This window comes from Typopeltis vanoorti, chromosome 16, assembly GCF_054136105.1.
Source record: "Typopeltis vanoorti isolate ZY-2024b chromosome 16, IOZ_Tvanoo_1.0, whole genome shotgun sequence".
Lineage (NCBI taxonomy): Eukaryota > Metazoa > Arthropoda > Arachnida > Uropygi > Thelyphonidae > Typopeltis > Typopeltis vanoorti.
In genome coordinates this window covers 16,401,700-16,424,568 of record NC_143564.1, presented here as the reverse complement: position 1 = coordinate 16,424,568, position 22,869 = coordinate 16,401,700, and the positions used below count along the sequence as shown (strand labels likewise).

Here is a 22,869-nt window from a genome sequence, read left to right as displayed (position 1 = left end):
TTTTTGAGAGTTTAGTTAATTCTTGATCAAGCAAAAAAAAAAGAATGAAATCATAATTATTCTTATGCAAGAATAATTATGTATATACAAATTAATTTTGTAAAGAAATTAGCTTTTGAAATTAAAAATTGTTTTTATTCGTATTGCTCAGTATGTATAAGATGTAAGTGGATATGTCTTAATTTAATTTTCATGGCTTGATCTCTTTATTTTTTTTTAAAGACAGAGGATAATATTTCATCAGATCTGGCAGAAAATTCTTCTGTTACTTCAGTTACTGTTAACATACCCAGTAAATGTCATCAGAAAAAATCATCGGAAAGTGGGAGTAAAGACTCATTACAGGCATCATTAATACATGCTCTTCGATTAAAAGTGCCTGATTCAGGTAGGGAATTCCACACTGAGCATTGGAAAAAATAACTGTTATCTTGAGTAATTTTGATCTAAATAATCAAAATTTTCAGTTTCGCTATTCATCATCACCATCCTCAATTTCTTGATATATATTCTGGGAGGTGGGGGGGGGTAACACAAGATACTATGATAGTACCACATGATTAAGTTTGTATTATTGCTAACCTCCTATGGGCACTTTTACTCCAAATTACTCTATCACTTGTTAGTATTATTATTCCAGTATCGTCAGGTCTTATATTTCACTTATAGGACACATCTCATTGAATTAATCCACCTGGATCATGAAGAAGACCATGATCCAGGTGGATTAATTCAGTCATTTTTTCTTTCCATTTTGTTTAAGTGACCATATATCATCTTGGATTAGCCCTGTCATGTATTCTTGAATGCAAACAGTATTGAGTCTCTTCCTAATATCTTCATTTTTAATATAATTCTGTCATAATATATAATCCACTCTCACTATAACAAGCTCACTCTCTTTAACAGGCTCTGTACAAGTTCCTTAAACAACTCTATTTGTAGTAAAAGAAATTCACTGTATTTAACTATTTACTCTAGGTAGCAAACTTGCCTTAATGCTTAGCATTATGTACATCTAAAAGGAAGTGTGCTTTGCATTATGGGTCACTAAGGTAATAGATGTGATGTTATCAGCTTCTATATACAAGTTGCCTGGTTGTGAAGATACTTCCTGTACGATCTTTGTTTGCTTAAATTTTAGTAAAGGATTAAACAAGAATATAATTCCCTGGCAAGTATAATTTAAACTATTCGCTATTGCAAACTTTTTCCATAGTTTCAGAGAACTTTCGACAGTAATAGTTGACTGTATATAAAGATTATGGCACCATTCCAGTATAATATGAATTTATGAATTATAAAATAATTCATAAATTTATATTTATGTAAAATAACAAACTACTGAAAAGTCCTATGAGTACAATACTATGCTAAAAAAATTCTCTATAGCAGCGTTTCCCAACGTTTCTAAGCCCAAGGGCCAGTAAAATGCCTAAAACAATTCTACGGACCACTCAGCTATGTAACTTTTTAAAAAAAACCTATGTGGGAATTATCAACATTTGGGAAAAACTATGCCATTTATAACAAAATAAATCTGAAGTAATGTTTTGAATACATACGGAAACAAAATTAAATTGGAAGTAAACGATTAAAAGTGTATCCTCATTGAACAAATTTTAAATTTTTATTAAACAAATAAATAATATAATATAATTATATAACTACTTACTTTTAATGAGGTAGTTGAGCTTCTTGGCCCTGCAGAGTAGCTGGATATCTGGCACAACATTGGTCAACTTCAGTCGAAGATTGGTAGACACACTAAGATGATTTCTGTATTTTGTATTTATTTGAAGGAGCGATGAAAATCCTTTCTCACAAAAATAGGTTGTAGAAAACTGCATGATGATTTTCAATGCTTCTTCAGATAATTAGGGAAATTCATTTCCCAGTGAAGGTGAGATTCAGAATCGAGCCAAATCAATATCACAGAATTGCATTTTAAGCCCACCATCACTTGAAAGCTCAATTAACTGTTCTTTTTTTGATAACGAAAGGTCGTTCTCGTGACTAAACCTGAAATGGATCGCGAACCTACAGAAATTTCTCATGAAAGTTATTCGGAAAATATGTTTCAAAATTCTATTTCAGAGATTTGAGGTGGTCACAAACTCTTTCCAGAAACTCAGAATCAACAAAAATATAATTTTCCACCAAAAAGGATTCCAATGTTGGAAAAGTTGCTAATTGTCTGTCTTTTACATACCGTATTTTCCGGGGTATAAGATGCACCCAAGAAATTTAATACAATTTTCTGGAAAAAACCTAAACTTTAAAGTATGATTTTTAAAAAAATGGATAAAACAATAGGTAATTTTTAATAATAAACTGATCTTTCAGAAACCTGCAAAACCCATGTCACTGTCATCTGACTCTTCTCTATCATCATTAATTTCTTCTCTTTCTTCTTCCTCTTGTTCTTCATCATCATCTTCATATAAGAAATGATCTTCACTTCCATTAAGGACGTTGCTAATTCCACATTTCAAGAAAGATTTAACAATAGTTTGTTCATTCATTTTTGACCAAGATGTCTTAACCCACTCGCACACTTGAGAGATTGATGTAATTTGTAACTTGAAGAATATGAATGTCGCCTGTTTTTTTCCATCACTAAAATCTATGGGAAATATCATACTGAACACAAAATATGTCAACACATCAACTCAGTATTGATAAACATCGGTAACTGATTACTCAGATAAGATATTATGAAACTTGAATAGGTACTCGTTCTTAGCCAATGACATGCTAGAAGTCACACATCAATTTGATCACCATTAACCGCCTACAAAGATCTTGGAACATAAAAGGGAGTGCGTATGACTTTGAAAAGAGGAAACAATCTTTATTTTGTTATAGGCATCAAGAATAAAGAATTTCCCTGAAGGGAGAGATTTAGTCCATTCAATTTAAAAAAAGAAATGTCTGAAAGATAGGATAGTGTTGATAGCCATTCTTCGTCAGCAAAGAGTGATGCAAAATCAGAATTACGTTCATTTACAAACAATAAAACTTCGTTCCTTAATTGAAATAACCTTGTTAGTACTTTGCCTCTGGAAAGCCAGCGAATTTCAGAATGAAGCAAAAGTTGTATATATATATTCACTGCCCATTTCATTGCAAAGTTCTGAAAATAACCTGTTGTTTAACGAACAAGCCTTAATAAAACTAACTAGCTTTACAACGTTGTATAGCACAGTTTTAAATTCTGATGGAGGCTAACGTTTCCCAATGTACTCTTCCCTTCCCTGCTATGCCTGTAAGGGCATAAGCTCCATCTGAACAGAAGCCCATACATTTTCCCCTTTGGATCCCTTTGCATATTATGTAATTATCGAGAGTGTGATATATTTCTTCCATTTGTTCAGGATGACAAAATTCTAAAAACAGAATATCGTCATGAATGTTGTTATCATACGCATATCTTACGTAGCATATTGCCTGCACATCATTTGTAACATCAGTAGTCTGGTCTATCTATTTGTAACGCATAATAAGGGCTCTCTTCTGAACTCTTTCAATTAACTGAGATTCTACGCCACCTGCCATATCATTAATTCTACAACTGACAGCCTCATTTGAAAGAGGAATCAAATCAATATCTTTTAGTAACTTGTTGCCAAACATAGTTTTTACATCTTATATAGCTGGAAGTAGTAAATTTTCCCTGATAGAATGAGGTTTCCCTGTTTTCGTTATGTGCAAACTTAAGAGATACAATGCTTCCAGTGCCTTACTATTAATTGAACCCATGGCTGAAACTATATCTTTCTCATGTCCCTGAAAAAATTCATTTGGCTTATTTTTCACATCACAATGTTTAATTCCAAATTGTAATCGGAGTTTCGTAAGTTTCCTGCACTCGTTCGACCACACTTCATAACACAAAACACATTAAGGTTTCTGTTCACTTTCATATCCACACCAATAAACTTGAATTCCAAATATGAACTGTTATATTTCCTATTGTATTTTTTCTTTGAACTGCTTATTTCTTCTATTTCAATAGTATCAGATTTACTTGCCGTTACAACACATGTATCGAAATTAGGGTTAATATCACCTGTTTCATTTGCTTTTCTTTGCACAGTCCTAGTTTTAAGCCACTTTTCCATTATTAAAAAATGTTCCCGAAAAATATATAAATACAGGGGTAACTCACGACACACTTTGTCCAAGTATCACTTAGCTCTTCTGAAGATATATCGGGCCTTGGTTGAAGGAGGAAAACCTTCAATAATAAAAATCAATGAACAACAAGCAATTAGTTGAAATGTGACTAACATGTATACTTCAAATATGACAAAACAGCAATGGAATGCTTAGTACTTTGTATTTGTAGCAAAAAATCATATTGTTGTTCACTTCACCCATCTTTTATTACTCATCGGTCTGTGGCTACAAATTATGGTAGTGGCAGAATATTCAATGAACGAACTTTCTGCCACTCTTTGTTGTTGTTTTTTACTATCTGTTTTATTTCAATAATTTTTACTTATTCATATTTAATTTGTTTTGTTTGAATAATTAAAAAATATATTATTTATTTAATCTCGACCTTCCTCAATCTTCCCCAATCCACACCTTCTCGTGGTGCACCCTGTTGGGTATCTACTTGGATACTGAACGAACAAGGATGGGCTGGCAATTTGGGATTTAGCCGAACAAATTGTATTCTTATTGGTTAAACCAAAATAAAAAATGATGGTACATGACAAAATTTCATGCTGGCTGGGGCGTCGCCCAGATAAACAAGGGCAGCGTTGTTTTCGCCAAGGAACCAGGGCGAACAGCGAAAAGTCAGCTACTGGAACAAATATGAAAACAAACCCCAACTCAGCATCACCAGAGTTAAAGATCGGTACTATCAACATAAGAAACCTGAATGGCAAAGAAATGGAGCTAGCTGAGGAATTAGATAAGCACCAGATCGACATAATAGGGGTGACTAAAACAAAAAAGACCAAAACTGGTGAGATCTTTCTGAGCAATAAATACAAAATGTTATATTCAGGCAATGAAAATCAAGGAAAAGAAGGAGTAGCCATAGTATTCAACACAAAATACGAGGCTAATCTTCTTGAATGGCAGTCAGTCTCAAGTAGAGTAATGTGGGCAAATATGAGAATGGAGAACTGCACAATGAGACTTATTTATGCCTATGGTCCCACATAAGGTTCTACTAAGGAGAAGTGGAGGAATTTTTTTTGAGGCTTGAGTAAAAGCAACTGACACAATGAAAAAGGAAAAGTTGGTCCTTGTTGGGGATCTAAATAGCAGAGTAGGAAATGATTGTGAGACATACAAAAATATTTTAGGAAAATTTGGAGAAAAGAGCAAAGCTGATAATAATGGCAAATATCTGTTGGATTTCTGCTCAGACATGGACTGGTTATTACTAACACCATGTTCCAACATAAAGATTTGCACAAATTCACATGGAGAGAAGAGGCTAGGAATAAGAAAAGTCTCATTGACTATGTTATTGTTGATAGTGATGTTTTTTTCCCTGGTGCAGGACACCAGAGTGTACATCGGATTTGAAATTAGAAGTGATCACTATTTAGTCTTGAGCAGGATAAAATTGAATTTCATATTGAAAAGAATAACATGTAAGAAAGTTTTAAAGCGAATAAAAGTTGAGCAGCTCTCAGATGTGAACTGTAGACTAAAATACACAAAGATTATTGAAGAAAAAATGAAAGAGTTTGAGAACAGGAATCAAACCTTGGAGATTCAGTGGCAAACTCTGAAGAAAACATTGATTGATTCTGCCAGAGAGGCATGTGGTGAGGTTGTCTGCAAGGATAAAAAAATCAGAAGTCCCTGGTGGACACAGGAAGTTAAAGAGGCAGTGAAGGAAAAGAAGAAATCATATCAAAAGTTCCTGTCAAATAAGTCAGCTTGTGCTCTTAGAGAATATAGAGACAAATGCAAGAATGCTAAACACTGTGTAAAACTAGCTAAACAAAAGTCATGGGAGGACTTTGGCAAGAATATAGAAAATAAATATCAAGAAGGTGGCAAAATATTCTGGAGGTTGTTGAAGAAGCTTTGGAATGGAGGAAAGAGTGCTGTAAAAGGAGTTAGAGATGATAAAGGTGACATGAAAACTGGAGAAAAAGATATCCTTGAAGTATGGAGTAATTACTTTGAAAAACTGCTAAATGAAACAAGCAGTGATGACAGCACAGTGGTAAAAAACACTGACCAGGCATGCATGCAGGAATACCTATCCATAATTGAAGTAGAAAAAGCCATCAAAGGCTTGAAATGTGGAAAGGCAGCAGGAGTAGATGATATTTGACCAGAAATGCTGAAGTATGATGGTATAAGAGTCTTATAGTGGCTGCTCTGCATATGTTCAGAAAGCCTGGACAGAGGGATGAATTCCCGATGATTGGAGTAGAGCTCTCATAGTATCCATATATAAAAAGGGAAATAAAACTGAATGTGAGAATTATAGAGGTATTTCCCTACTGAGTGTTCTTGGTAAAATCTATGCAAGTTGCAAGTATACTTGAGAAACGGTTGAGAAGAATTGTTGAAGAAAAGCTTGGTGAAGAACAAGCTGGATTCAGGCCAAATAGAGGCTGTCAGGATCAGATCTTCACTTTTACGACAAATAGTCGAAAAAGCATGGGAATATAACAAAGATCTGTATTTAAGTTTTGTCGATTTGGAAAAGGCATATGATAAGGTGCCAAGAGAGAAGCTGTTGAATACGCTGCAGTTATATGGTGTCAATGGGGCATTATATCAAGCAATACTTAGTCTTTATTTGAGTTGTAAGTCAGCAGTTAGAATTGAAGGAAGTACAGGAAGGTGGTTTAATGTTAAATCTGGTGTGAGACAAGGATGTACATTATCCCCTCTGTTATTCTTTATCTATATGGATCACATTATGAAGGAAAGTGGTATTAAACCTGATATCAAAATTGGAGATGTTAATGTCAGCTCATTGCTTTATGTGGATGATGTTATACTTCTAAATAAATCCGCTACAAGTCTGCAAGATTCTCTAACTAAATTGAATAGCTGTTGTAATAGATATGGTATGAAAGTCAGCAATAAAAAGACAAAGACAATGAAAATAGGCAGAATCATTGAAAATGTCAACTGTGTTGTGAATGGAGAACCTGTGGAACAAGTAAAACATTTCAGCTACTTAGGCACGATTTTTACTGAAGATGATAAATTAAATATAGAAATAGACAACAGAATCAGCAAAGCTTTTATGGTGGGAAGTCAATTGAATAAATTCATATGGAATAATAGGGAAATTAGTTGGAACTAAATTAGCTGTATACAAGACAGTGTTCAAACCAGTTTTAAAAGAGGTAAACCGTGAGTAGTCGTATCAATGCAAAATAAATAACGGAAAAAACTCACATAGAAAGATTATTTAATAGCATAATATTTGCCTGTGTGTCACATGCATCTTCAGTACATTAAGCTCAAAATTAAACACTAATTGACAATTCAAAAAAGCGCCACCTAAGTAGCTGGTTTAAGATAACTAAAAAGGTCAATAACTTTCCTAAAATAAAATAATAAAAAAATAATAATAATAATACAATAAAAAGTTAGGAAAGATTAGCTGATTTGTAAAGTACTATCTCCCATAAAGGGGATAGACGTAAGCCGTCGGATCTGTTTAAGTTAGGAGAATGAAGTAGAGTTTCACATGTTTCTTTATAAAGGCGTTCCATGAGAAACTGACTTTTGTGAAGAACTCTTGTCTTTCTCCAATGAACTCTGTGTCTAGTGAAGATGGCATGTTCAGAAAGTCCAGACTTTTCAGGTTTAAAATATTCAATATAAGATTGGTGTTCTTCTAGCCGAATAGAGGCAGATCTTCCCGTTTGTCCGAAATAAGATAATCCACAAGAGCACGGAATCTGGTAGACACCTGTATGATTAAGATGTGGAAGCTTGTCCTTAGGAGAAGTGAGAAAGGTGGAGATTTTTCTAAACAGTTGAAAGGCAACAAAAATATTCAGTTGTTTTAAAACTTTTGACCTACTCATTGGTTCAGATATGTCGATGACATTTTTGCTGTATGGAATGGCTCTTCTGATGAACCTCAACAATTTCTCACTAAGTTAAATGCAATTCATCCTAGGATCAAGTTTACCCTAGAAGTAGAATCAAATAAGCAGTTAGCCTTTTTAGATCTTCTAATTCTTTGCCAACCAGATGGTAACCTACATTTCTCAGTTTATAGAAAGAAGACTCATATAGGCCATTATATCCATGCGGAATCTCATCACCATCCCAGTCAAAAGGCAGGATCTATTAAAACACTGGTTCATCGGGCCCACTCCTTTTGTTCTACAGACAATCTTTTACAGAAAGAACTACAATATATAATTTCTTCCTTTCTATCTAATGGTTATAAGAATTGCTTCATTAAAAGAACTTTGAGTAGTTTTAATATGTCTTCCTCTTCAAATGCAGAGGAAATAATGCGCATTACTATCCCTTAGATCTGGACTTTCTGAACATGCCATCTTCACTAGACACAGAGTTCATTGGAGAAAGAGAAGAGTTCTTCACAAAAGTCAGTTTCTCATGGAACGCCTTTATAAAGAAACATGTGAAACTCTACTTCATTCTCCTAACTTCAACAGATCCAACGGCTTACGTCTATCCACTTTATGGGAGATAGTACTTTACAAATCAGCTAATCTTTCCTAACTTTTTATTGTATTAATTTTTTTTTTATTTGTTTATTTATTTTTTTTAGGAAAGTTATTGACCTTTTTAGTTATCTTACACCACCTACTTAGTAGGTGGCGCTTTTTGGAATTGTCAGTTAGTGTTTAATTTTGAGCTTAATGTACTGAAGATGCCTGTGACACACAGGTGGAAATTATACTATTAAATAATCTTTCTACGTGAGTTTTTTCCGTTATTTATTTTGTATCGAGTGTTCAAACCAGTTTTAACTTATGGATCTGAGAGCTGGGTCAGAAGTAAAACACTTGACCAAAGACTAGAGACCGCAGATATGAGAGTCCTGAGAAAGATTATAGGCGTGAACAGATGGCATCAATGGCAATATCATATTAAAAACGAAGATATTAGGAAAGAACTTGATATTCTTAGCATCCAGGAATGTGTTAGCAGAGCTAATCTCAGGTGGTATGGTCACCTAAACAGAATGGGCGAGGAAAGATTAGCAAATGAAGTGTTCTCTGCCAGGTTGGCAACAAAACGACCTAGAGGAAGACCAAGATATAGGTGGATTGATACGGTACAAAGTGCCTTAGACGATAGAAATATAAGATCTGATAATGTTGGAGTCTTGACAAGTAACAGACTGATTTGGAGGAAAATTGTAGTTAGGAAGTTAGTAATGATATTTTTTTTTCATGTAGTACTATCATATCCTGTATACCCCTTGTGGGTACATGGCATGAATTTGATGATGATGATACTGTGCCCCGATTTGGTCACCTAGGTTTCTTCTTGATGGGGAGGAGATGATCCAGAGTTGAGTGACCAAGATGATAGTAGGTCTATGGAATGAACCTTATGAGAACATGTTGAAGATTTGTGGGTTGCAGAAATTAGTTGATAGGCAGAAAAGGGAAGATATGATTGAGACATTCAAATTGCTAAAGGGTTTCTATAGGATTAACTCAGAGGATATTTTTGAGATCAGGACTGGTGGTGGGAGAACTAGGAGATACCTATGGAAGCTGGGCAAGAGTGTGGTTAGAAGCTGGGTTCTAAAAGTAAAGAACCCAGCTGTAACACCCTTTAGCAAGGGTGTTATAGCTGGGTTCTTTACTTTTAGACTGGTAAATGAGTGGAATAAGCTGCCAGAGTCTGTTGTGGGTGCTGTGACAGTGAGTGAGTTCAAGGCATGGTATGATAGATACTGTGAGAATGTTGTATAGTTGTGTGGATATGATGTTTACGTCCTCCCTCGATGAGTCTAAGGACTTCCTGGAGTCGCCCATAATAATAATTTAAGACTGCCTGCGGACCACCTGTCCCATCGTTGCAGACCACAGGGTGAGAAACACTGCTCTATAGTATTCTGTCCACTATAATTTATTTCTATAGTCCCTATAAGCTGCTGTTGTTAGAGTCAACTGTAATAATAATAATAATTAGAAAATGTGGGCCCAATTATGCAGAAGTACTCAAAATTCTTGAACCGTAAAGCAGTTTTCTCTTGAAAATCTTTAGGGAAAGGTGTAAAGCATTCGTGCTTAAACCCATACTGAACCTCTTGTCACATGCTATAAGAATGTTCTATAAGAAAGAACCTCAACTGTGCTTAACACCTGTGGCATGTTCTCCATCTTAAATTTTCAATAATCAGTTCCTTTGACCGACATATATTTCAATCTATATCAGTGCAGCTCATCTTATATAGTATTGTTTTTAATTAAGGATGGGGATATTTTGTAAATTTTCCACAGCTTTGAAGATGACTTTTATGCTAACTTCTCAAAGCTCTTTGTTCAATGTAATTAGAGACAGATGTGATAAAAAAAAAAAATTCTGTCAGCACTTTTCATGTTGGATGAGTTCCTGAATAAATCTGTGAACAGTGCTTTCTTTAGATATTTTATTGTAAACCATTACACAGCATTGGTTGAAATAGCAGTTTACCATGCTTTCTTTTTCCTCTTCCTGAAAAGTTTTAGTGCCCTATGGCAGTGTTATTTTAGTAGCTCATTTTTGTATTGAGTGGTGGTATTAGAAAGCATGTAGTAATCTGCATTTTTTTTTTAATCGTAATATCTATAAATGGTAACTGGCTATTCTTTCTCTACTGTAATAAACTTGATTTTGTGGTTTCATTCATTTCGATAGGGGTGCTTAAGGGTCAAAGCTATATAACTGAGAAGAGATCTCCACATAGCCTTTAAAGGAATGTGGAGCACCAACCAGGGCTTCTGACCTAATGTCCAATCCTCACCTTATCGTGGTGCACCCTGTTGATTGACCCTGTTGAATTTGATGAACGAACAAGGATGGGCTGGCAATTTGGGATTTAGCTGACCAAATTGTAATTCTTATTGGCTTAAAGAAAATTACAAAATGATGGTACAACATGACAAAATTTCATGCCGGCTGGGGCATCGTCCGGTTAAACAAGGCCCCTGTTGTTTTCACCAGGGAACAAGGGTGAACAGCAAAAAGTCAGCTACTGGAACAAATCTGAAAAAAACACCCCAACTCAACATCACCAGAGTTAAAGATCGGTACTATCAACATAAGAAACCTGAATGGCAAAGAAATGGAGCTAGCTGAGGAATTAGATAAGTACCAGATTGACATAATAGGGGTGACTGAAACAAAAAAGACAAAAACTGGTGAGATCTTTCTGAGCAATAAATACAAAATGTTATATTCAGGCAATGACAAGCAAGGAAAAGAAGGAGTAGCCATTGTATTCAACACTAAATACGAGGCCAATCTTCTTGAATGGCAGGCAGTCGCAAGTAGAGTGATATGGGCAAACATCAAAATGAGCAACTGGACAATGAGACTTAATGATAAATGCACGTAAATACAAGAAAGATATTTAATTAACCAGATATTTCGGTCTGGAAATAGCAGACCATCCTCAGTGGTATTACAAGAACAGTTATAAAAAATACAAGCTGGAATATTAACAATCGATCGTTTAGAATAGAACAAGCTGTGTGGTATTATATCATTAAGTATGAAACGGAATATTTTGAAGTAGAGACATGATTTAAAAAAAAAAAAAAATTAATGAGTAATCTTGATTAGACTTTCCCAGATTTTTGATATAGATATACAGTCATAACGATTCAAGTTGGGACGATGGAGCAAGGCCTCCACGCTTTCCTTGAACAAACGTTCAAACCTATAACGAGATCTATGTAAGAGGCGAGTCCTGGACCAAAGGATGTTGTGGTCAGTTTCAATCCCATGCTGAGCCAATCCAGACTTTTCAGGTTTGTTGTGAAGAATGGAGGATTGGTGTTCTTGGATTCTTATTTCAAGAGAAAAAAGAATTGTGATCTATCCTATTTTGGACAGACTGGACATTCTCTTGAAAAAAAAATCCAAGAACACCAATCCTCCATTCTTCACAACAAACCTGAAAAGTCTGGATTGGCTCAGCATGGGATTGAAACTGACCACAACATCCTTTGGTCCAGGATTCGCCTCTTACATAGATCTCGTTATAGGTTTGAACGTTTGTTCAAGGAAAGCGTGGAGGCCTTGCTCCATCGTCCCAACTTGAATCTTTATGACTGTATATCTATATCAAAAATCTGGAAAAGTCTAATCAAGATTACTTTTTTTTTTTTTTAATCATGTCTCTACTTCAAAATATTCCGTTTCATACGTAGTAATATAACATTATTATTATTCATGACACCTACTATACAACACTCAGCCTACACTACTACATCGAGCCTCTACTACCAATCACCTACATCAACGCCATCTACTGGCCACAACTACCACAGCTAGTATTTTTGTCTGTAAATTGTGTGTGTTCTGAAGGGCCGATTTGTCTGTATGCGGGATGAAAAACCCGAGTTTCCGGGAGGAAAAAACCCTGCTACCTCCGTATGAGATCATATTACATCACGCAGCTTGTTCTATTTTAAACGATCTATTGTTAATATTCTAGCTTGTATTTTTTATAACTGTTCTTGTAATACAACTGAGGATGGTCTGCTATTTCCAGACCGAAATATCTGGTTAATTAAATATCTTTCTTGTGTTTATGTGCATTTATCATTCAGTCTTATGTCACAAGTATCCTTAAAACAGCAAATGATATTTATTTGTGGCTGTGGTCCACAGAAGGTTCTACTAAGGTAGAAGTGGAGGAATTTTTTGAGGCTTTAGAGAAAACAACTGACACAATGAAAAAGGAAAAGTTAGTCCTTGTTGAGGATCTAAATAGCAGAGTAGGAAATGATTGTCAGGCCTACAAAAATATTTTGGGAAAATTTGAAGAAAAGAACAAAGATAATAATAATGGGAAAAACCTGTTGGATTTATAAAACCTGCTCAGAATATGGACTTGTTATTACTATCACCATGTTCCAACATAAAAATATGCATTAATTCAGATGGAGAGAAGAGGCAAGGCATAAGAAAAGTCTCATTGACTATGTTATTGTTGATAGTGATGTTTTCTCCTTGGTGCAGGACACCAGGGTGTACAGAAGATTTGAAATTGGAAGTGATCACTATTTAGTCTTGAACAGGATAAAATTGAATTTCATATTGAAAAGAATAACATGTTAGAAAGTTTTAAAGCGAATAAAAGTTGAGCAGCTCTCTGATGTGAACTGTAGACTAAATACACAAAGATTATTGAAGAAAAAATAAAAGAGTTTGAGAACAGGAACCAAACTTTAGAGATTCCATGGCAAGCCTTGAAGAAAACCTTAATTGATTCAGCCAGAGTGGCATGTGGTGAGGTTGTCTGCAAGGATAGAAAAATCAGAACTCCATGGTGGACACAGGAAGTTAAAGAGGCAGTGAAGGAAAAGAAGAAAGCATATCAAAAAATTCCTGTCAAATAAGTCAGCTTTTGCTCTTAGAGAATACAGAGATAAATGTAAGAAAGCTAAACACTGTGTAAAAGTAGCTGAACAAAAGTCATGGGAAGACTTTGGTAAGAACATAGAAAATAAATATCAAGAAGGTGGTAAGATATTCTGGAGGTTGTTGAAGAAGCTTAGAAATTATTATTATTATTATTATTATTATTATTATTATTATTAAACAAGACCTCATGGAGTCAAAGACTCATCTAGGAGGTCCTTTTATCTCACACACATCTCATCATACCGGGTCTTAAACACATTCAAACTCCTTGCAGACACCACACTCTCAGGCAAGGCATTCCAATCATTCACAACTCTGCACGAAAAAAACCTGCCTCTCACTCCCCTACTCACACCCTCTTTATACAGTTTCCAGGGATGACCTCTGGTTCTCCCCTGATCTCTCACTATTCGCTGTAGAACTTCTCCACCATTGATCCTATAGCAACCCCTTACCAACTTGTAGGTCTCTATCATATCTCCCCTCTTCCTTCTCTCCACTAGTCTCTGCAAATTACATCTTTTCAATCTTTCCTCATACTCGACATTCCAGAGGTCAGAAACTACCTTAGTCAGTCGCCTTTGGACCCTTTCCAACATCTCCTCATCCTTCTGAAAACCAGGTGACCAAATCTGGGCACAATAGTCCATGTGTGGCCTAATCAAAGCCTTATACAATGGAACAAGAATCTCCCTACTTCTACACGTCAGTGTCCTCCTCATCATTCCCAGAAGTCTTTGTGTTGTCTTCACAATTTTGGCGATGTGACCCCTAAATTTTAGATCTTTATCCACTATCACTCCCAGATCTCTTATTTCCTCTACTTCCAACAATATATTCTTACCAAGCATAAATTCTGCATCCCATCTTTGTTTTCCAAATTTTAAAACCTTACATTTTGCAACATTGAACTCACACCCCCATTTGCTTGCCCAATCACTCAATTTATTCAAGTCTTCTTGCAAGGCCACAACATCTTCACTACTCTTTATGGTTCTTCCCAACTTTGCATCATCTGCAAACAACTGAATATCTCCATCCAAATCTTCGCCAATATCATTAATATACAAGTTAAATAGTAATGGCCCTAAAACAGATCCCTGAGGCACTCCACTAGTGACTTTCCTTTTCCTGGATATTGCACCCCCATACACAACTTGTTGATACCTATCAGATAGCCAGTCTCCAATCCAATGCACTAATCTAATATCCAACCCCATCTGCTCTAGTTTGACTGTCAACTTATCATGAGGCACTCTATCAAAAGCTTTTGCAAAATCCAAGTATATTACTGTGTATCCTTCTCCTCTGTCCAAGGAAGCAGTCACTTTATTGTAATAAGTAAGTAGATTACTAAAACACGACCTCCCTTTAGCAAATCCATGCTGTCCATCAAAGATTATACCATTGTTGTCAACCCAACTCTGGATTCTAGCTCTCACAAGCTTCTCCAACAACTTAACCACAACACCCGACACACAGATAGGCCTATAGTTTGATGCTTGAGTTCGATCACCTCCTTTATGAAGTGGCACAATCTTGCCCTCCTTCCACTCTTTAGGGACTTGACCAAGTGCAAGACTCGTATTAAAAAAATATGTCAAGGCTGGTGTCAACTCTCTGGCACATTCCTTCAGAATACGTGGTGATATATTATCAAGTCCCACAGCCTTATTTACATCTAGTTTACTCAACTCCCCAAACACCTCTTGCTCACTTACAGTCAGTCTCTCCTCCCCATCATCAACTGCTCTTAATCTCTCCATGAAGTCACATTCACAAGATTGAAAGATCTTTATGAACTGCTCATTAAGTATCTCCACCACACATTCTGCAACAGCTGTCTTTATACCATTTCCTCCAATCAATGTCATCCTTCCATAATCATTCTTTCTTTTGCTGGCTACATATCGAAAGAACTCCCTAGGATTCTTTTTAGCTTCATTAGCTAACTGCTGTTCATACCTCTCTTTAGCTACTCTCACCAACCAAGTCACTCTCCTTGCCTGGTCTTTGTAGAACTCATGAAATTGGTTACTTCCACTTCTCTTATGCTGCCTCCACAATGCCCTTTTTCTCTGTATTGCATGCTTAATCTCTTTATTCATCCATCTCACACCTAACTTATTTAACCTTCTCACCCGTGGTATACATTTAGACATTGCATCCACTAAATATTTTTTGAAAATCCCCCAAGCTGCATTGATCTCTTTTCCAGCTAACTCCTCATTCCATGCTACACCTGCAAGCTGTCTCCTGAGCTCTTCATAATCACCCCCCTTGTAGTTCCACATATACCCTTTTTTCACAGGGGTCCTTGCACTGCTGGCAACCACCCAAGTAATCACCTCATGGTCACTTTCACCAATTGGTGGATGATTTGATACCTCATTGATAATTACATCCTCCGATGAGATGACCAAATCCAAGACCCTTAATCCTCTTGTGCCCTCTGTTACATACTGTCTGAGGTAGTTATCCCTCAAAAACTCAAGAAACTCATTTTCTTTACTTCCAGTTGCTATCTCTTCATTCCAGTCTATATTGCCATAATTAAAATCACCCATAATGATCACCCTTTTCTTATTTGCTTGGCTTATTTGACTATACATTTCACTATCACCACCATCCACATTACCAGGTCTATAACAACATCCCACCAAGTATTTGATTCTATTCACCTCTATCTCACACCATACTGCCTCAAAACCACTGGCCCCATTTCCCCCTTGCATCTCTACCTTGTATGGACATAACTCTTTCTCTATCATCAATAGCACTCCCCCTCCCTTTTTACCCCTTCTATCCTCACGAAACACATCATACCTTTCCATCTCTATTCCTGTCAGGATGTCATCCTCATCTAACCATGTCTCACTTATTCCGACAATCTCTGGGTGCACAGACGCAATTAGTGCAACCATTTCATCTGCCTTGTTTCTTATACTTCTAGCATTGGTATACAAACACAACAACTCATTTCTGGATCTACAGCTAGTTCCACTGATACCACTCACTCGATGTGATCTCTCCATGCTGGACTGGGGCCATTTCCCTTTCTGCTTCTTCATTTTAGAACCCTTTGCAATTCCATCTGTTTCCTTTTGATCCCTGATCATCCCATTACTTTCCTGCCTACACATTCTCTCACCTCCTCTTGCAGCATCCACCTTTCTCACGCTGTGTATCCCTGTCCACCCTGAGCCTCCCCGTTTCCCTGCTCCTCTTGCACACCCATTCTCTCATTATCTATACTCATACCACTCACTTCCACATTCATTTCCACTCCTTCAATCTCTCCTGTCTTACTCTCCTGCTCTTCCACATCACTCCCCTCTTGATCTGATTCATTCTCTCTATTCACTTCTCTACCTTCCAGCAGTAGTCTCTCCAAGCGACTCACACCATAACCACTCAAATGCAGTCCATCGCTCCCATACAGCTCACTTCGTCCCTCAAACTCATTCCACACATTAACAAACTGTACTCCCATCTCCTCACACATTTCAGCCAGAATATCATTCATAATCCTTGCTCTCCGCCTCATTTCACCACAATCATACCTAGGCAACACACTGACCACCCTTCCTGTCACACTATTCTCCTTTATCTTTCCAAGCAGTCTCCTGACATTCATTTTGACATGCTCTTTGTTCTCTCTCAAATCATTTGTTCCAATTAATACAATTAACTCTTTTGCTCGTTCCCGCCTCATGTTCAATGCCTCAATCACTCTACTCATTTTACCGCCTGGAAAACATACCTTGTGCATTTTATCCTCTAGCACACCTTTAATAATGGAGTCGCCATACAACGCCACTCGCTCATCTTTTGTTAACTCTTTCATGCCATCATGATTTATTTTAATAGTTTTGACCTGCATTCTCTTAATTTCATTCCGCATCCATTTCATTTCTTGCTTCATCCAATCCAATTCACCTTCTGAACCTCGCGACACATTCACTCTATCATTAAATCTTTCTAACTTTCTAACTCTCGACCCTCTCTTCTCACTTTCCCTCTCATTCATCCTTCTTTGTTTCCGTACTTTCGGTCCAACATACGTCCAACTTTCACTGTCATTCTTCTCACTTTCACTCTCACATATCTTTCTTTGTTTCCGTACTTTCGGACTAACATGCGTCCAACTTTCGCCATCAGTCATTCTTTTTTCGCTATCATTCATTCTTTCGATTTTTTTTACTTGCGGTTTCTGCACCACGCCATTTCTACTTTCATTCGTTCTCTCAATTTCGTTTCTTTCTGCCTCACTTTCGTCCCTTTTAACATCCGTTACGGTTGTCAAATCGCTCTTTTTCTTTTTTCCTGATTTTTTAACATTTTTTCGCCTGTCTTTCTCGCCATTCTCTTTCATGGAGGAAAGAGTGCTATAAAAGGAGTTAGACATGATAAAGGTGACATGAAAACAGGAGAAAAAGATATCCTTGAAGTATGGAGAAATTGCTAAATGAAACAAGCAGTGATAGCACAGTGATAAAAAAAAAAAAAAACATTCATCAAACATACATATCCATACTTGAAGTACAAAAAGCCATCAAAGGCTTGAAATGTAGAAAGGCAGCAGGAGTAGATGATATTCGACCAGAAATGCTGAAGTATGGTGGTATAAAAGTCTTGCAGTGGCTGCACTGCATAGTTCAGAAGGCCTGGACAGAGGGACGAATTCCTGATGATTGGAGTAGAGCTCTCATAGTACCCATATATAAAAAGGGAAATAAAACTGAATGTGAGAATTATTTCCCTACAGAGTATTCCTGGTAAAATATATGCAAGTATACTTGAGAAACAGTTGAGAATCATTGTGGAAGAAAAGCTTGGTGAAGAACAAGCTGGACTCAGGCCAAATAGACGTTGTCAGGATCAGATCTTCACTTTACGAGAAATAGTGATGAAATCATGGGAATATAACAAAGATATCTATTTGAGTTTTGTAGATCTGGAAAAGTCATATGATAAGATGCCAAGAGAGAAGCTATTCAATACGCTACAGTTATATGGTATTAATGGGGCATTATATCAAGCAATACTTAGTCTTTATTTGAGTTGTAAGTCAACAGTTAGAATTGAAGGGAGTACAGGAAGATGGTTTAATGTTAAATCTGGTGTGAGACAAGGATGTACATTATCCCCTCTGTTATGCATTATCTATATGGATCGCATTATGAAGGAAAGTGGTATTAAACCTGATATCAAAATTGGAGATGTTAATGTCAGCTCTTTGCTTTATGCGGACGATGTTATACTTATCAATAAATCTGCTAGTGGCCTGCAAGTTTCTTTGACTATATTGAATAACTGTTGTAATAGATATGGTATGAAGGTTAGCAATAAAAAGACAAAGAAATGAAAATAGGCAGAATCGTTGAACATGTGAACTGCATTGTCAACGGAGAACCTGTGGAGCAAGTAAAACATTTCACCTACTTAGGCATGGTTTTTAGTGAAGATGGTAAATTAAATATGGACGTAGACAACAGAATCAATAAATCTGGTATGGTGGGAAGTCCATTGAATAAATTCATATGAAATAAGAGAGAAATTAGTTGGAACACTAAATTAGCTGTATACAAGACAGTGTTCAAACCAGTTTTAACTTATGGATCTGAGAGCTGGGTCAGAAGTAAAACACTTGACCAAAGACTAGAGACCGCAGATATGAGAGTCCTGAGAAAGATTATAGGCGTGAACAGATGGCATCAATGGCAATATCATATTAAAAACGAAGATATTAGGAAAGAACTTGATATTCTTAGCATCCAGGAATGTGTTAGCAGAGCTAATCTCAGGTGGTATGGTCACCTAAACAGAATGGGCGAGGAAAGATTAGCAAATGAAGTGTTCTCTGCCAGGTTTGCAGAAAATGACCCAGAGGAAGACCAACATATAGGTGGATTGATATAGTACAAAGTGCCTTAGACGACAGAAATATAAGATCTGATAATATTGGAGTCTTGACAAGTAACAGACTGATTTGGAGGAAAATTGTAGATAGGAAGTTATTAATGATATAAATTTTTCATGTGGTTCTATCGTCTGTACACCCCTTGAGGGTACATTGCAGGAATTTGATGATGATGATTCATTTAGATAAGTAGCAAATTCTCTTATTTTTCAAAATCATAATGCAGTCATCTTTTAGGGTAGACTCCTCAAATTGCTGCATATCTTGAGTCACTTCCTTTAGAATGACAATAACAAAACCATTGCTAGTGTGTATTTCTTTAGTTTGTCTTTTCATTAAAAAAAAATGATGGGGCAGCAACACTGAAGTTAATCTTCATTGATTATAGCTTTTATTGATTAAATCGCTGTAGCAAACCCATAGGGACTTTGTTATAGCTCAGTGATTTAAGATTCACTATAGTGCATTGGGGGGGAGGGGACTGATCCTTCCACTATACTCCATGCCATTGAAGCAAAAGAAATCATGGAGGGAAAAAGATTGCGAGAAATAAAATGAAAGAAATTGCAGTATAGAGACGAAAAGAAATGGGTGGGAAATTGTACATTGACATTATACAAATAATTGGCAGGAACCATGTATAAAGCACACAAAATGATAACCTGAAAAAGTATGAATGCAAATGATAATGTGAGATATGAGGCAGAGAAAGAACTAGAAGAGTATGAAATTATAAAAATAAAAAACTAATTAATTGCCTGAAATCTTTACAATAACCTAAGTATGTGCAGTCTGTGCAATTAAAAATCAAAAATAACCTGAAACTTAAGCAGTGTTATCGTGCTGAAGAAAGTGCAACCCTTCCTCGAGTAAATTTTTAAGTTACTGTATTATTTCTCAATAATAAAAATTAGGAAACTTAGTAATTTTGTGTAAATTATAGAAATTAAATTTTTTACCATAAAAGAAGAGATGATTCAAATTTTTAATTGCAATAATACAGCGGTCACTAAGATATAATAGTTTATTGATAAAATAGTCTTTCTTTCATTGAAATGAATTTCTTTTTGAATAATTCTCCGATATTTAATTTTCCATAGAAATCATTGGTAGATTTTAATTAAAATTTTAAATAAATTTTAATTTTGAGAGGCTATGTTCTCCATTGGCAACCAATATTTGCACCCCTCCATGTGGGACACCTGTTCGTGGTGGAGGGGATGTCCCAGTAATGGTACTGGCCCTTTTCATTCTTCCTCTTTTTCTTTGCTTTTCTTCCCGTATTCTTTACTCTACTTCTCCTGAGTCTTTTTCACTATCCATATTCCACACCACCATCACTGGGATCCAACACCCTGTCGCTGTGTTTGCGTGTGGTGCAACCCGTGGACATCTGGAAAGGGGGATCCTGGTAGTCTTGCACTACTTTGGCCCCTGCTTCGGCAAGACAGGTATTCCTGGATGGCCCAGCCAGGATCAATCGGCTAGTGGGCTTGCCTGCAAGGGTCAACCGTGTTGCAGTAAGTCTCTCACCCCGTGGTCCGGGGTTGGGATCCTAGACCTGCTGCAGTGCTGGCATAGCGTCCAGGGTAGCCCTGGCATTCCACTTCTGAGCGCAGTCTTTGCTTGCCGGGTAGTGGGCATCCATGTGTGGCTCCGTGGTGGGTGCGGAGCTCTGTTGCTGAATTAAAAATCCCTTAAATATGAATTCTTCATCCTCAGATGTTTCAGGGGCCCTGACAAAGTCCCAACCAAGTACTGATAATATTGACACAGCATATGGAAACAGAAGTAAGAAACAAAAGATATTGGATACTAACATAAATGTACCAACCTTTTTAATCATTCATGCAACAGGTGAAAAACCAATTGGGAAAATGTCACCCTTCTTTATCCAAAAAGGTTTAGGACTGGCAGGAGCTCCCAAAACTGTCAAGAAATTGCGTTCTGGTGATATCTTCTTGGAAACAATGTGCAAACAACATTCCGAGAAACTACTGAGAGCAACGACAATGGGTGGAATACAAATTGCAGTAACACCTCACAGAACACTCAATTCCAGTAGAGGAGTGATATCAGAATGGGATCTCCTTGATGTTCCTGATGAGGAGATATGTTCAGAGCTTAAAGATCAAGGAGTGATGGGTGTGAGGCACATCCTGATGCAGGGATGGTCGCCTGGTCTCAACCAAGAACATCATCCTTACTTTTGATAACCTAGGCCTCCGACATCTGTAAAAGCAGGGTATCTCAGCTGTCCTGTTAAAATGTACATCCCTAACCTGCTGAGATGCTTTAAATATCAAAGATATGGACATGCCCAAACTGCCTGCCGTGGTTCCACTACCTGTGCCTGATGTGGTAGTAAAGAACATTAAAATAAATCTTGCTGTGAAAAAAAAGCTAAATGTGTCAACTGTCAGGAAAATCATCCAGCATACTCTCGTGCATGTCAGAAATGGAAAGATGAAAAAGAGATACAAAAAATTAGAACTGAACAAAACATAACATATAAGGATGCAAAAAGAAAGCTGGCCACCATCACACCTGTTCTACGATCCTCTTATGCTGAAAAAGTAACAATTCAAAAAGTGCCAGCAGCAACTCAAACATGTATGTCTATTCTTCCACCATTTGATAATTTTACCATACCTGAACTTTACGATCACAAGTGCTTCTCTGTTGAGCACATTAATCACAAGACCTATGGCCTTACTCCAGAGACAAAACTTCAGAAATTGTCCCATTCAATGAAAATTCATCTGTCAAAAAAATTATGGTGGAGACTTCACTCAAAGATAAACCACCAGACACTCGCACAGAAAAAATGGATACCTCCATACCCACTGAAAGCAAACTAAGCATACCAACTGACCCTAACACATTTGATGCTTTGAACACTCTACCAGAGGAAGAGATGGACACTGGCCATCCATACTTCCCTAAAACAGTGGATAAATATAAATCTGACAAAGGTAAGCCCTTAACCTCTCGAAAACCAGACAAGTCAATAAAATCAAAACAACAGGAAAATTTTTACAACAGAACTGTCGTGGGATCTGCCAGAATATTGACGATATCAAGATGTTGTTGCAGAAACACAAACCTTTCTGTTTCTGTCTACAGGAAACTTACTTAAGACCCAATGAGGACCGTACCTTTAAGAATTTCGCTGTTGTACGTAAGGATAGAACTGGATATGGTCCTGCTCATGGAGGAGTAGCTATCCTAGTTGGCAGTCATACTCCTTTCCATCAGGGCCAACTTAATACTTCTCTGGAAGTGGTAGCGATTCGCTTCTCTGTGGGATTCCTTATTACAGTATGTGCAATTTATTTACCACCAAATGCTGAGTTAAATGAAAT

At 36.7% G+C, this 22,869-nt stretch overlaps 1 protein-coding gene across 2 annotated transcripts in view; it reads left to right on the top strand.

Annotated features, from left to right (window-relative positions):
* Positions 1 to 22,869, top strand: part of LOC150097869 (uncharacterized) — a 622,248-nt gene that overhangs the window by 356,577 nt on the left and 242,802 nt on the right. For both annotated transcript variants that reach the window (XM_090405962.1, XM_090405961.1), the window contains exon 13: positions 223 to 388. In XM_090405962.1, the coding sequence (XP_090262088.1) occupies positions 223 to 388 (166 nt within the window). The remainder of the gene's footprint in view (positions 1 to 222; positions 389 to 22,869) is intronic.